Source organism: Chelonia mydas, chromosome 24 (genome assembly GCF_015237465.2).
Source record: "Chelonia mydas isolate rCheMyd1 chromosome 24, rCheMyd1.pri.v2, whole genome shotgun sequence".
In the NCBI taxonomy this organism is placed as follows: domain Eukaryota; kingdom Metazoa; phylum Chordata; order Testudines; family Cheloniidae; genus Chelonia; species Chelonia mydas.
Genome location: NC_051264.2, coordinates 3615697 through 3630965, shown reverse-complemented (window position 1 = coordinate 3630965; position 15269 = coordinate 3615697). Strand labels below are relative to the sequence as shown.

General features: G+C 58.0%; 1 protein-coding gene across 1 annotated transcript in view; it reads right to left on the bottom strand.

The window, feature by feature from the left end:
• The window catches only part of KIRREL1 (kirre like nephrin family adhesion molecule 1), an 88359-nt gene extending 77693 nt beyond the window's left edge, over nt 1-10666 (bottom strand). Inside the window, exon 1 of the mRNA XM_037883140.2 lies at nt 10378-10666. Within this exon, the coding sequence (XP_037739068.1) occupies nt 10378-10438 (61 nt within the window). The 5' untranslated portion in view covers nt 10439-10666. The remainder of the gene's footprint in view (nt 1-10377) is intronic.
• Nucleotides 10667-15269: the final 4603 nt, after the last annotated feature.

The window sequence follows — 15269 nt, the reverse complement described above, 5'->3', positions numbered from 1 at the left end:
CGAGTCCCCCCGTTCCCGCCTGCCACTTCCGAGCCACCAGTCCGTTCCCCAGCGAAAGGCTCGCTGCAGCAGAAGGGGGCCATTGTACCTGGTGTCCGGCCTCCTGTGCCCTATGGCAGCAGAAGCCCTGGAGTGAGGGCAATCTCATGACCCCAGTGTGCTTTGCAAAGTATGCACTGCATGCTGGGATCGCTTCCCCCACCACTGAAAGGCAGCCACCTCTCTGGTAAGATGCATCAGCTGTTTAACAGCACAAAGCAATGCTATCCAGGGATCAATCACCCAGTCCTGAAAGACAGCCACCTCTGGGGTGGAGCACAGCTGCTATTTAAAAGCACGAAGCAATGCTGCTTGGGGATCGCTCTCCCACCACTGAAATGCAGCCACCTCTGGTGTGGAGCGCAGCAGCGATTTCACAGCCATGCAAGAATGGTGGAGGGTGAACAATCAACTTGTGCCTTGACACATGAGGGTGGAGGACCCTTTTAATTGCCTCCTCACTATTGGAACTGCCTGAGGGCCTGATTCTCAGTCACACTAAGGCCCCTTCATGCAGCTCTGGCAGGCTAAAATATATTAGTTCCTCCCACTTTAATGGCCCTTTCCTGCCATACTGGTGTAAGGGGGCATGGGAACCAGTGTGTCCAATCAGAGAAGAAAAGGCCCTGATGGGTCCAGTCTCCCCTAGCTGAAGAAGGATCCTTCCGTATGCTATAACCTCCAGCTACGTGTTCGAAGTGCCCCGAACGACAGGGATCCCACCGCTTCCCTGGAAGAGACGATTCCCAAGAGTCTCTCACTGCCAGGAACCTTTTCTGGGTCATCAGCACTCCTGTCCCATACTTGGCAACATCTGGGCTGTTGCCTGTCTCTAAGCTTGGTTCCCGCTTTTCCTACTGCAGGGAGTTCCACAAGTTCACTGCACTTTGCGCATGCACATGCCCGGACAGAAAAGGATTTCCTTTCATCCCTGAGTCGCTCTGCAGAGTGAGCAGCAGTGGACTGTGGATGGATCAAACAGGTAGAGTTGCAAGACACTGTTTGGAGCAGGGGTTACAGCACTCCGAACATTAGATAGATTCATCTCTAGATAAATAACACAACGTGTGCTTAACGCCTGTGGAGGAGCAAGCACTCACCAGCTTCACAGCATTTCACACAGTAAGGCATGCATAGTATCCCAGGTTATAGATGGGGAAACTGGGCTCGGGGAGGGGGGAAGTGACTTGCCCAAGGTCACCCAGCAAGTCAGTGGCAGAGCTGCAAACAGCTCTCCAGACTCCCAATTTAGGGGCCCTATCCACTAAATCACACTGTCTCCTACCTAGACTAAGCTGTTTTAGGGTTCATCCCTGCTCCCATTGAAACCAATGGCATCATCTGCATTGGCTGGAATGGTGCAACATTGCTCATTTGCACCAGTGCAAAGATGGTGCAAAACCCTAGTGTGCTGGGGGAGGGGGGGGCAGCGTTTCCCTGCTGCATACGATTGTGCAAGAGGATCAGGCTAGGCTGTGTTTGCTGGAATCCAAAGAGCCCATTAACTGGACTTGGCTTGTTCAGAGGGCCAGTGCGGTAGCCCAAGGTTTGGGGCTGGCCGAGAGCTGTCGGGCTGAAGGCCCCAGTGTCCTGAGGAACTGGGCAGGGAGCTAACACCATGCACTTGCTCTGCTCTGCAGCAGGAGCAGGGCTGACCCCAGGGAGTCCTGACCAAAGATCTGCAAACCCTATAGAAGCCCTGGAGCTTGGGGTGGCGGGGGAGGAAAGCAGCCCATAGGGAGAGAGCTGGGGACGGGGGTGTTGCCGGCAGGGGGGCAGGCAACAGCTTCAGGGTGGAAACCCTGTGGACCTCGGAGGTTCCATGGTCGGGTGTCTTCAGTCCCAGAGCAGGGGGAATCTTGCCCCTTTCAGCCCAGTTTTGCTTGGGGGAGGTTGGGATTTTTCACTCGGCTTGTTGGAACGCAAAGGGAGCCGAACGGAGCACAGCTCTAGGGAGTGTGGGGAGAGGGTGGCAGCAGGCAGTGGGGGCTGCTTGGAGGTGGCCCTCTAGTGGCTACCCACAGAGAGGATAAGAGGCCTGCTACCACTGCTAGCTGAGGGAGCGCACCCTTAACTCAAATGGGCAAGCCCTGTGTTTTTGGAGGCTGAGGCTGAGGGCTCTAAGCCTGCCCTCCCGGGAGTGGGGGAGAATTGTCTCTGTTGCAAGTGGATTTTGTTACCATCGACTGCTGGCTTTCCTACCCAAGAGTCTGGTGCTGGGCCCAGCTGGATTGCAGCAGCCTGGTGGAGTGTGCGACAGGCAGCGCCCAGCGTCAGGCTCAGCAGAGCTACCCTTGGAGCCCCACCGCCCAGGGTGATGGGTCGCCGGAGTTTTGCGTGGTTCTCCCTGCACCCAGCCGCAGATGATGAGGTTACGGCACGAAAAGCCCCTCAAGGTGGGGGTGGGGGGAGCCGTGGAGCCAGCCCCACCGGACTGTTTGTGCTGAGCTGTGTGCTGACAGGTGTCAGGTGCAATCAAAATAAATAACCCTCTCGCCAGGCGGCGGAATGAAAGGGGCGGCGTGGATCCCTGGGGGGCAGTGAGTGGGTGGCTGGTTCAAAGGCGCGTTAGTGATAGGGAAACGCAGCTGAGCTCCCTCGTTGTCCCCCCCCCGACACACACACACAATGCATCAGCACATCTTGCTGGCTCCACCTTGCACCCCAGCCCTTAAACCTCTGAGCACAGCCGGTCCCGGACGGCGGGGGCTGCTCTCCTGGGAGGAGGGCTGTCCCAGAGCTGAGATCAGGAGGCCCTCCAGCTCTGGGGAGGTTTGGAGCTGAATCCAAGAAGGGGGGACCCCGTTAAGACTTGCCTAGAGAGCTCTAGGGTTCGGATCCGGATTGCAGGGTCTCGCTTTTCCTACTTCCTTTTGGTGGGCGCTAGCAATTGGTTCTCAGGGACCAGCCACTCCGCTGAGCTCTCTCTGTGGGGAAGGCAGTGTTGTCTAGAGGTTTAAGAATGAGCCTGAGTGGCCAGGATGCCTGAGTTCCATCCCCAGCTCTGGAAGTAGCCTGGGGTTTAGTAATTGGAACAAGGGCCTGGGAGCCAGGACTCCTGGGTTCCATTTCTAGCTCTGCCACTGGCCTGCCGTGTGACCTGGAGCAAATCACTCCCCGACTGCATCCCTCACCTTCCCCACCTGGAAAATGCAGCTGATCGTACCAACCCCTGCCCTACGTGGCTGGAGGTGAGGATTGATCAGCTGTGGTGTGCTGGGAGATCCCCCGGTCCAAGGCACTGATATTATCATGGATGGGCTCAATGCCCATTGAACCCAGGGACAGTTTGTATTTGCAGTGAGACACGGGCCTGAGCTGCTGAAATGGAGCAGGGCGGATGAAGCTAGGCCCCATCGCTCACTTCCCCAAGCAGAGGGATCCTCACAGAAGTGCTTGTCTGGCCAGCCCTGCCTTTCATCTCCCCCAGGCTCCACTAACCCGGCTTTGCTCTGCCAGTGCCCGGCCTGTCTGGGGCCTGCCTGGAGTCCAGCTTGGGCCTGGTTTCTGGAGGGACTTCCCCTTTCACAGCCACTTCCATGTGACCCCCAACGCGCACGCCCCGACTGCCCCTACCGTCCCCCTCACAAGGGTCTGGGGATCTGGGCTTTGCCACCTCTGCACAAGGCAGCATAGCCTAGTGGACAGGTTCTCATCTGGGTCCCAGAAAACCTGGGTCTATTCCCAGCTATGCCACTGATCTGCTGGGTGACCCGGGGCAAGTCACCTCCCCTCCCTGGGCTGTAAGTGCTTCAAGGCAGGCAGGGGCCGGTAACACAGCCCTCCCTCCCCCCCCCCCGACCCCGGTTTCACTTGCGGGGGTGCTGCAGCTGTATAAATCGGACCAGCGTGCCCGCGCTGCATGGGAATAGCCGCAGTAAATACAGGGCTCTCGTCTTATGGAGACAGACCCTGGTGAATCGGGGCCGGCAGATCCTCCCCAGGGAATCCAGCCCTCCTGCAGTCCCCCCGTTTCCCTCCTGCTGCTCTCAGAGGCTAGGACTGCCTAGCCGCGTGCCTGCAGCTGATGGAATTGATCTGGAAAGGCAGACGGGCCCGTGGTTCCAGCAGGGTGGCATGTCACATTTGCGCCGGGGCGGGGGGAGACAGGGTCAGCCGCAGAGGGGGAGGAGAAGAGGCTGCTGGGGGGTGGAAATCAGAGACACGGGGGTTAAATTCCAGACCAGCCAGCAGAACAGAGCTGGAGTCCCCTGCCGTGGATCAGTTCAGGTTATTGGGGCTGGACAGGACAGCAGGAAGCTATAAAGCAGCCCTGTTGCCGCTCGCACAGAGGACAAGACAAGGGGATCAAACCCTTCACCCTCTTCCTCTGCTGCGTTGGGCAGAGGGATGCGGGGTTGTGGAGCTGAACAGCGATATCCTGGTGGCAGGGGGGCCGGGGAGCAGCCCAGCCAGCCCCTACCACCATGGGAACGTTTGCAGCCTGTGTGCCCCATAAGTGGGCCACCCCAGGGAGAGGGGCTGGGCTGTGGGGCATCGCTCTCCCTGCAGCACCAGGAAATCGACACTGAGCATGACACGATGCCCCTTTAACCCTCACACGGCCAGCAGGCTGGGAGCAGGCTGGGACGACGGGACTATGGAGAGAGAGAGCAGACAGACAGACACGCACGGGGCCAGCGGCCTAGTGAGGTGACAGCAAAGGTTAGCCACCTGTTCCCCCCCCACCCCGCCGCCGCATTGTACTCCTCCAGTCCCTAAAGACTTCAACCCTCGGGGTGGGGTGGAGCTCTCCCCCCTCAACCCTGTGCTGGCTCCCAGCCTGGGTAAGGGAAGCCACTTGCCCCAGCACAGAGTTTGCCCTATACACCCCCCTGACCCCCCGATGCCTTGGCCGAGCTGCGATGCTGGCTGCTCCCCCCAGTTGCCCCGTCGGGCCGGCAGGCCGGGCTTTGTGAGGCCCCTGGGGGCCAGGGCGACTGGCAGAGAAGTGGCACAGAGCAGGCAGCAGCCGGCATGCGTGGGTGAGTGAGGGGGGCCGCTGGGTGCCGAGTTTTTACACAGCATTCATCAATCTGCAGTCAAACCACTATTACTGCCCGCGCATCGCTCACAATATTTACCTGCCGCTCGCCAGGGGCGTCCGGCACGGGGGGAAGGGAGCCGGCAATGCAGCAGCCACGCACACGGGGGGCTGAGACCGAGACCTGCCCGAGCTCTCTGCAGGCATGGAGTCTGCACAGGTCTGGAAACCACGTCCTGCCAGCTCCTTGGCTGCTTCTCCGGGGGGAGATGATCTATCCGCACGTCTGCCCCACTGTCTGTCCGTCCAGCCTCACCCCCACCCCTATGTCCATCCATCCTCCATACGCACCCACACCCCTCTGTCCATCCATCCATCCATCTGCACCCCCACCCCTCTGTCCGTCCATCCATCCATCCATCTGCACCCCCACCCCCATGTCCATCCATCCTCCATACGCACCCACACCCCTCTGTCCATCCATCCATCCATCTGCACCCCCACCCCTCTGTCCGTCCATCCATCCATCCATCTGCACCCCCACCCCCATGTCCATCCATCCTCCATACGCACCCACACCCCTCTGTCCATCCATCCATCCATCTGCACCCCCACCCCTCTGTCCGTCCATCCATCCATCTGCACCCCCACCCCTCTGTCCGTCCATCCATCCATCTGCACCCCCACCCCTCTGTCCGTCCATCCATCCATCCGCACCCCCACCCCTCTGTCCGTCCATCCATCCATCCATCCATCCATCAGTCCATCCATCAGTCCATCCTCACCCCCACCCCTCTGTCCATCCATCCCCATAAATGCCCCTCTATCTACCAACATATATAGATTCTTATATTGCCCTCAGCACTGTAATATCTGATCCATCCCCATATATACCCCTTTAACTATCCATTCCTAGGAACACCCCTCCATTTAGCCAGCCAGCCAACCATCCCCCTCCATCCATCGCAATACACACTACCCCATAGATACCCCACTTCTAACCATCCAGCCATCCACCCCCACGCATGTGTATCTAATCTATCTATCTACCTATCTATCCCTCTACACACCCCTCTATCTATCTATCTCTATACACCCCGTCTGTCTATCTAATCTATCTATCTATCTATACGGACTGAATATTGAAAATATTATTCACCAGTAATGTACTCACTAGCTGATTAAAAGAGTTAGCTGAATAAACAACGAGATAAATAGAATTTATTCATCTTTCTTTCTCTCTCTCTCTCTCACTCACTCACTCACTCACTATCGGTGGCCAAGGGTCTATCCTGGTATGTTCCAGTCCTAGCGATTCTGTCCTAATTGAGGCCAGTGATGGCTCCCTGGTCCTCGCTATGGGAAGCCAGGTCTGGGGTCATGAAGGATGGGATGGGGATTAAAGGCACAGGAACACGTCTGTTCATTGGGGCTGGAGGAGAAGGCAAACCCTACGCTGAATGGGAGTGTGACCTCTTTGTAACCTTTCCCTTCTCAGGTGTCTCTGGCAGGGGATCACAAACCTTGACTAAGACCTCACAGCCGCTCTGAGGTGGGTTTATCGCCGTTTCACAGATGGCCCAGAAACAGGGGGAGGCCGCCCGACAAATGCAAGGAAAGCAGGCCAGACAGACACATAGCAAAGCAGAAAAGGGACCCAGGAGTCCTGACACCTAGACCACCCTGCACTACCCACTAGACACCACTCCCTTCCCAGAGCTGGGGATAGAACCCAGGAGTCCTGACTCCCAATTCCTCCCCCCCCCCCCCACCCCCGGGTTGCAAGATGTGAAGTGCCTGAGTGGCGACGCATGACAAGGGATCTGTGACCAGTTTACTACAGCTCGCCCTGTTGCATGGAGCGAGCCATCCGGTGTCAGGACTCCCTCTTCCTTCTGTCTAGCTGCCTTCTGAGGTGCAGGATCAAAGCATTTTATGTGTGTGTTTCTGTTAGGGGGAGGGATTTGGGAAGCACATTCCCCCCCCCCCCCCGATATTTCCAGGCAGTATGAAGAACACTCCCACCCTCTACCTCCCCATAAATCCCCTCCTTACAAAACAGTACCCTAGCCACTTCCCACCCCCACGGGTTGACACCCCCCACCTCCCGAAGCACACACTTCTCCTGATTAGCTGTAGTCTTTGCTGTTGCAATTTTGCTGCTCTTCCCTGAAAGGAAGAGAAAGAGGGGGGGAAAAAACCCACACAGAGAGAAAGGGATAAAGAATCACCCGGAAAATGAATAAATATTTCAATTTGAGGCACAATCACAGCGAGTGATTGAAATGGGGGGAAGAATAATGGGTTTCATTTAGATAAGATACAGAAAATTATTTAGTGAGAAATGAAGAATGATGAAACCCATTCAACATCTTTGTGTGTGTGTGTGTGAGCTCAAACCACATGAATGGCACAGATCCCCTCCTCCTTCCCCCCCCCCCAATACTCCAGCATGTTTCCCCCCACCCCCTTTCTCCATCTATCAAGCTCATTTATATATATCTCCTTCGGGGAGGGGGATCACAGTTTTCCCAACCACTCTTCAACCCCCAATCCCTGCTCCGTTTCTCCCTGATAACAACCCTGAAGGAAAACCCCTCCTGCCCCAGACCAACCCATCCAAACAGCTTCCAAAGGAGGAGGGAGTGGGCAAGAGAAAGAAACTTACAAGAATCCCCATGCACACCCCACAAACCCTGGAAAAACAACACAGGTGGCTCCCCTGGTGTCATGCAGAGCAGTGGGGAACAAAGGGAAAAATGGGAGTGGGGGGGGGCAGAGGGGTGTTTATTCTAAAGGGAATCAAAACAGATCCCCAAGCCTCTTCTTTCCCAGAATCCTGCTTCCTAAACCACCAGCCCTGCTTAGCCGTTCACCTCCCGGAGGGGGATTCTTCCCCAAGGCAGGGATTTAAGCCATCCTCTGGATCAAATCCTCTGCAGGAGTAAATCAGATTCAGCCCATTTGCCCTCCTCACGCTGGTTTCCAAGAATTAGATTTATAGAAAGGGAAATATTTCTGCTCACTCTCTCTCTCCTGCAAACACCTGCCCCCACCCCAACACCACCTTCCCTCCAATTAAATCCACATGTCACAGTTGCGGGGGGGGGGGGGGGGGGGGGGGGGGGGGGGGGGGGGGGGGGGGGGACTGTAGCTTTTGTTCCTTCGATTTGAGTAAAGACCCATGGTGGTTCTTGGAGTCTTGCAAGGAGGGGTGGAGGATGAAATGTATTTATCCTGCCCTGCCCTCCCCTCCCCCCCCCCGCCCTCGATCTTTCAGTGTAAGAGGCTTTTTTCCCCCTTTAAACCCCTGTTTGTCTCATTTTCTTCCCAGCGTCTTAACAACGCTCCCCCACAACTCCCCCCCCCCCTTTAAATGAAAGCTGTAGCAGGAGGGACCTGCAAGCATTGGAGGCCTCTGTATCCAGAGCACAGGGATGCTGGCAGGTCAAGGGCCCTTTGCAAACTGGCCCCTCCAGGCGCTCCGTCCCCTGGTGGGGGGAACCCCTCCAGCCCCGCACTGGAGTTCAGGCTCCCATGCCCCCTTCGGTGAAGGCTATTTCACCCCAAGAAGAGGTGGTGTTCCCACAACACAGACCCCCAGAACCAGCCAACTCATTTGCCCCATGGCCCGCCAAGCAGCCAGCAGCTGGGAAGGAGGCAGCCTGGCCAGCTTTGCCTTTAAGCGACTAGTCTGGAACTTGGGGAAAGCAGACCTCAGTCACTGCCTGCCTGCTGGCCCTTGGGCAAGTCTCTCTAGGCCTCAGTTTGCCCCCTCTGTAAATGGGCCTAAGGGTCTTGCTCTATTCGGACTGTGAGCGCTTCGGGCAGGGACCGTCTCTCCTGCCTCTGCGCAGCGCCTGGCACAACCGGCCCGCTGGGTGGGACCACTCGACAAACAGCAATGATGCCTTCTGGGCAAGATCAGAACAGGGGACATGGTCCAGGGCCCGCCGCCCCCCACCCACCCTGGCAGGGCTTGGATTTCTTACTTTCCAGTGGGAGCCCGGGGCCCCTCCACTGTCTGCAAGGAAGGACCAGGCCTGAATCTTCTAGCTCTACAGGTCCCTGCGACCAGCTAGATAAACAAGCCCCAGCAGCCTTATCAGCCAGAAATCTCCAGGCTCAGGCATTCCTGGGGGAGCTGAGACATCTGCAGAAGGAGGCGGAGTTGCTCCTTTAGCCGAGGGAATCTTTCCCTTTCCGCCACTACGTCCCCCCCCCCTCCCAGCCCCCCAGCTCCTCTGCCCCACACACAACCCTGCTCCTGGGGAGAGATCCCGCTGGCATCTCGCTTGGAGTCACAGACAAGACACCAACTCCCCCTTTTCCCCTTTGCTGCGACATCAGCACAAGGCAGCCCAGGAAGGGTCCCCATCCAGATCCGGGAGGGGGCCCGCGGGACTCCAATCCAGCTAGCCCCCCCCGCCCCCCGCAAACCACCGCTGGCTCCCCCCAAGTGGGCAAAGAGCAGGATTTAACGCCAACTCCCCAGACGCGAGCTCTCCCTTCCCTGGAATGCTCCTCGCAGCCGGAGAGCCCCAGCTGTTCGCCAGCCAGCGGTTCGGCCTGCTCGCCGCTCCCCAGCGTGCGCGGGGGGGGATTCCCGGGGAAGCAGCGCCCTCCATGCACCCCGCAGGACTTGCACAAACAGGGTTCGGACCCCCCCCCCCCGCGCCACCCCCTTTTATAACTTGAAATCGCAGCCTCTCCCCTGCCCTTCCCCCCACATTCCCCTGTCCCGCTCTCTCCTCCCCCTTCCTTGGCATCCGCGCGACTTCTCCTTTCTGCCATTCCTCCCTTTCTTCCTTCACTTTCCCCCCTTCAGCCTTCCGGGCGCCCCCCCCCCCCCCCAGTTCTTTTTGCCACAAAACTTTTCTCTGGGCAACACAAATACATAAATATAGGGCAGCAGCCAAGGCTACCCACCAGGGTTATACTGGGGGGGGGGGGGGGGGGCCGCAGGACTGGAAGCGGCTCCCCTTCCCCCCAGCTTTAGATCCAAGATGCAATTCCCCCTCGATTTCCCATGAAAGAAGCGGGGTGGGGGGGGGGAGCTACCGACCTCCCCCCCCCCCCCGGGAGCTTGCGGGGGAAACAATCAGGAGCCATTCCAGCGAAGCCACTCAAGTTACACCAGGATCAGGCCCCGCTAGCTGCGTTTGCAGAAGGAATGGGGGGGGGGTTAAGTGGGGTGTGGGGGGTTAGTGGGGTTGGGGGGGAATCTTTCCCTATCGCCCCCTCCCCCCGCTCCTTCTGCCCTCGCCCATCCTCCCACGAACAACTTGCAAACTTGCCCCCCCCCCCGCGCGGACACAAAAGAGGTGGGGGGCGCGGAGGCCCCCCCCCCTTACCTTGGCACTGAGTGTCAGCCAGAGTCACAACCCAGAGCAGAAAAAGCCGCAGATTCCGCATGCTCCTGCCTTTGGCCCGGGCGCTGGGGGGCAGGGGGGGAATCGGGGGGTCCGGCGGGCGGGGTGGGGGGTCTCTCGCCTTCTCCGCGCCCTGCCCGGCTTCAGCGCCGCCGCCAAACCATTTCCACGGCTCCGGCGCAAGGGGCCCCTCCGGCTGGCTCGCTCCGGGCTCGCTCGCACCCGCGCTGGCTGGCGCTCCGGAGCGGCGGGGCTGGCTGCAGCGAGGGGATGGAGCGAGACGGGGAAGGAGCCACTGGGAGCGAGCGGGGGAGGGGGCCGAGGAGCTGGCCGGGCCTGGGGGGCGGGGGGTGGGGGGTGGGGGGCTCTCAGAACAACCCACCCAGCAACTTGGGCCAAGTTGGGGGTGGGATTGTGGACGGAGGCAGAGGGTGATGGACTGGGGTGGGGGGGTCCTGGACATGGGGGAGGGGATCGTAGAAGTGTGGGGGTATTTTCTGACATGGGGGGCAGAGGCAGAAGGTGATGGACTTGGGGGGGGGGGGTCCTGGACATGGGGAGGGAGTTTTTGACATGGGGAGGGGATCATAGGTGTGGGGGTATTTTTTACATGGGGGCAGATTCTGGGCAGAGGCACAGAGGGTAATGGACTGGGGTGGGGGGATCCTGGACATGGGGGAGGGGATCGTAGAAGTGTGGGGGTATTTTCTGACATGGGGGGCAGAGGCAGAGGGTGATTGACTTGGGGGGGGGTCCTGGACATGGGGAGGGGATCATAGGTGTGGGGGTATTTTTTCCATGGGGGGCAGATTCTGGGCAGAGGTAGAGGGTGATTGACTTGAGGGGGTCCTGGACATGGGGAGGGAGTTTTTGACATGGGGGAGGAGATCATAGAGGAGGGGGTTATTTTTGACATGGGGGGGGAGGATTCTGGGCAGAGTCAGAGGGTGATTGACTTGAGGGGGAATCCAGGATATGGGCAGGAAATTCTTGACATGGGGCAGGGGATCATAGAAGTGTGTGTGTGTGGGGGGTATTTTTGGACATGGGGGGCAGATTCTGAACAGGGGCAGAGGATAACTGACTTTTTTGGGGGGGGAATCCTGGTAGGGGGAGGGAATTCTTGACATGGGGGGGAGTTGTTTGAACAAGGGGTAGAGTCTGGACAGAGACAGAAGATGTTGCAGGGGGAGGGAAGATCCTGGATTGGGGGGATCCTAGAGGGAGGGGGAATCCTGCAAATGGGATGGGGTGGGCAGAACTTGGGCAGGGAGTGGGATCCCTGATGCAGAGGTGGGATCTTTGAGAGGAGGGATGAATCCTGGAGGTGGGGGATCCTGGACGGATGGGGGGAATCTTTGAATCAGCAAGAGGGATCCTTGATGGGGGGGGGGGGAGTCTTTGACGGGGAGGGGATCCTGGATGTGTGTTGGGGGGATTCTTAACAGAGGGGAAGTGTGTGTGTGGGGGGGGGAATCCTGGACATGGGGGTTAGGGAATTCTGCACTGAGGAGTGGGATGAAGAGGAGATGGGGGGGGGGGGCGATGTCAGACTTTCATCTTAGCTCAGCCAGCCCCTCCCCTGCTCTGTGTTTTTAAAGGGACAGGATGCCCCTTTGCCCTCATTTCATTTTGGCTGTGAGTGCCCAGGACACACACAGACAAGGAGAGCAGGGAGCTACTGTCTTTTATTGGACCAACTTCTGGTGGGGGGAGAGAGAAGCTTTCGAGCTACACAGAGCTCTTCTTCGGGGCTGGGAAAGGTGCCCTCCCCCAGCAAGGTGTTTAGCATAAGGGTAGAGTGGCCCATTAACACCTCTGCAGAGACACATGGAGACAGGAGTAAAGTCTGTGTCTGTCCTTGGGTACTTCCGCATAAGCCCCCCACAGCTGGGGGCTATATCATTAATGGGACCCACCATTCCCATCCGGCCTGGGAACAAACACGCTCTTCCCCTGTTGCTGAGCCGTCCAGCCTGATCAAACTCAAAGCTCCCCCAGGCCTTCCCAAACCCAAGCCCAGCCTTCTCTGATTGTCCAGACAGTTCTGTTCACTTTTCCTTCTTGCATTTTTTTTTACCCTCTTCTCTCCTCCCCCCCTGAAACTATAGAAGCCCAAACTAAAGGCACTGAATATCAGAGGCTTGAAAAATCTTTTTGCCTGTATGCTCCCAGGGAGTGGGAAGTTTTCCATCGGGATCAGAGAGGCCCATCTAGTTAGGCAGAATCTCATCTTAAAAAAAAAAAATTACACGTCTAGCCCTTATGTTTGTAAAGAAAACTTTCCAGATGTGAGCCAGTGGAGTGCCCTCTGCCTGAGTCTGCAGGCAGGCAGCTTCCCACCCCTGTGGCAAGGGAAATTGACCAGACTCTGGTGAGTTTCACAGCTGTTATGAGAGTGTGATGGGTGTGAGAGGGGGAGGGGAGGCTGGAGATCTCAGTTAGTGAACTGGGTTGCATCTTGCCTGCTTGCTGCCATTTCCCTGGGCTGGAACCCAGAGGAGTGGAGGGGTCTGGCTTCTCCTCCCAGCTCTCAGGAAAGGGGGTGCAAAGCCCCCTGGCATAAGGGTCTAAGGACTCTTGAAAGCCCTGGGACCACAGGATGTAAGAACCACAGGGCCCAGACCCAGGGCTGGAGACCTGATGTAAGGACACTGGACTCTGGTTTGTCAGACTCTCTGTTACCTCCGGGAGTTGCGGGGGGGACTGTAAGTGACCTGGCCAGAGGGCTGAGTAGAAGTGAAGCACCACAGGACCTGAGCATCTACCAGCAGTGGGGTGCCAGATGAGGACATTTTGCTCACAAAGCCCCTCCAGGGGCCATGGGGGTGGGGAGTCTACAAGAGAAGGGGAGTGAATTTTTGTGGTTACCGGAATGCAGCTCTCGACTCCTTTCTTGGCTCTGCTGTGGTTTTCCTGGTGGCCCTGGGGAAGTCGTATCTTTCTGTGCCTCAGTTTCTCCATCTATAAAATGGGAATCCCATTACTCCCTTGGTTGGTCTTGGCTACTTTGATGGACTGGGCTCTTCAAGGCCTGAGGAAACTCTCATTATGTGGGTAGAGTATCTGGCATAAGGGGTTCCTGGCCTAACCTGGGGCCTAAAGCTGCTACCATAATACCAGTAATAGAGCCGTGAAACTGACACATCAGGGCCCTTCTCTCATTTGGGTTCAACAGGGACCTGCTGCTCAGCGGTTTCCATTTGTTTAGATTGGGAGCCTGCGTAATTCCTCTCAGGTGCGCCAGCTCAGCGCTCACCTGCTGGTGCTTTGAAGCTGTCAGTGACCTACAAGCTGGATTGTGTTCCTCTCTCTTTTATGCTGCGATGGGTGTGGGTTTATATGATCGGGAATGTTGCTGGGGATCATCTTTCACTTGCCTAATAAAATAGAAGGCTTAAAACAACAAAGTTCGAGTAACGTTTTTCCCAGCAGCCTTCTCGGTGACACTGGGATCATTCCCTCTACAGCCATCAAACCAGCACTGTGGGAAGCAGTGTTGCCTAATGGATAGGGACTCAGATGCCTGGGTTCTATTCCCACACCCCCTTTCTGGGCCTTTGCTTCCCCTTCCTCTCTTTGGCTATTTAGATGGTAAGGGCTTTGGGGCAGGGACTGTCTCTTACTACGTGTATGCACAGCGGCTCTCTGAAGAACTCGCAAGCTAAATATACAAGGCAGAGGCAGGGAGGGAGGAGAAGCCGAGTCCCCCTAGTAGCAGTCTCTAGACAGACTAACACAAGCTACCTCTGTGCCTAGACAGGGAGGGAGCTGAGGCTGCGGCATCTCCTGCAGAGATGAACTATGCTCTGCAGCTGGCCACGTGATCAAGAGCTGACCCCAGGAGCAGCTGCAGAAGGGCAGATGGGGCCTCTGGGTTCAGAAGCTTTCTGGGACCTGGCTGACTCATCAATGGTTAGCAGCACCTTTCTGCGCCTCCCACCCTTCTCCTCACGGGCTCCGCTCTCCGTCCCCTTCCCTGGGAGCCTCCAGCGTGCGCCACCCCCACCGATCTCCCACTGCCTTCCCGCTGCCAACTCACAAGAACTCTGGGCCCAGCAGGGAGAGTGGCAGGACATGGCGAGTTTGGAGCCTCAATGGGACTTGGGGGTCCCAGTGCTGAGTGGTGGGTGTGTGCGCGATAGAGGCGGGAGGGAGCTTTTAGGGACAGGCCTGAGCAGATCCCCCAAGAACCTGGCCTAAAGCTGGGGATGGGCATGGGGGCGAAGGAGGGGAGTAGGCCCGGGAAGCTCCGGAGGAGGTGAGAAGCCGCTAAGATGGGCTCAGGCTGCAATGTGTGGATCCATCCCAATGCTGTGGGCTTTGGGGACTGGCCCTCTCCCCTCAGGCCTAGCTCCAAAGGTCTGATCGGGGTGCACGGCTCAAAGTTTGTGGCTCTTTGGTCCAGGGAGGACCCCAGAGATTTTTCACAGGGTGCTGCCCTGGGCTCCCCGCCGCCCCTGTCCTGGCCAGCTCCCCCATGCAGCTCATGAGGCTGTGGCTAAGCCAGGCCTGTGGGCAGAGCAGAGGGGGCAAGGGCTGCTGGAAGTGGTGGGGGGGAGCCCCGATGCAGGAGCTGGCCCCATGGCAGAGGCCAGGAGGTTTGGCCTCGTGGCCCCGCTGTCATGACTAGAGGGGGGTCCGGGGCCAAACCAGAGTGGCCTCGTGAGCCGGTGCATGGGCGGTTGCAGCACCATGCAGGCTTGGAGGGCAGGGTTTTGGGGCCAAACCTGAGGGGCTCGGCAGCCCCCATGCACCAGGTCGCTTCTGCTGTGGGGGGCTCAGTGCTGATGGCGTGGTACGCACCGTGCATCTGGCTGTGACTGCCTCTGGTTTTGGGGGGAGCCTGCTCTCCCGCCCCTCTGAAACCTGCC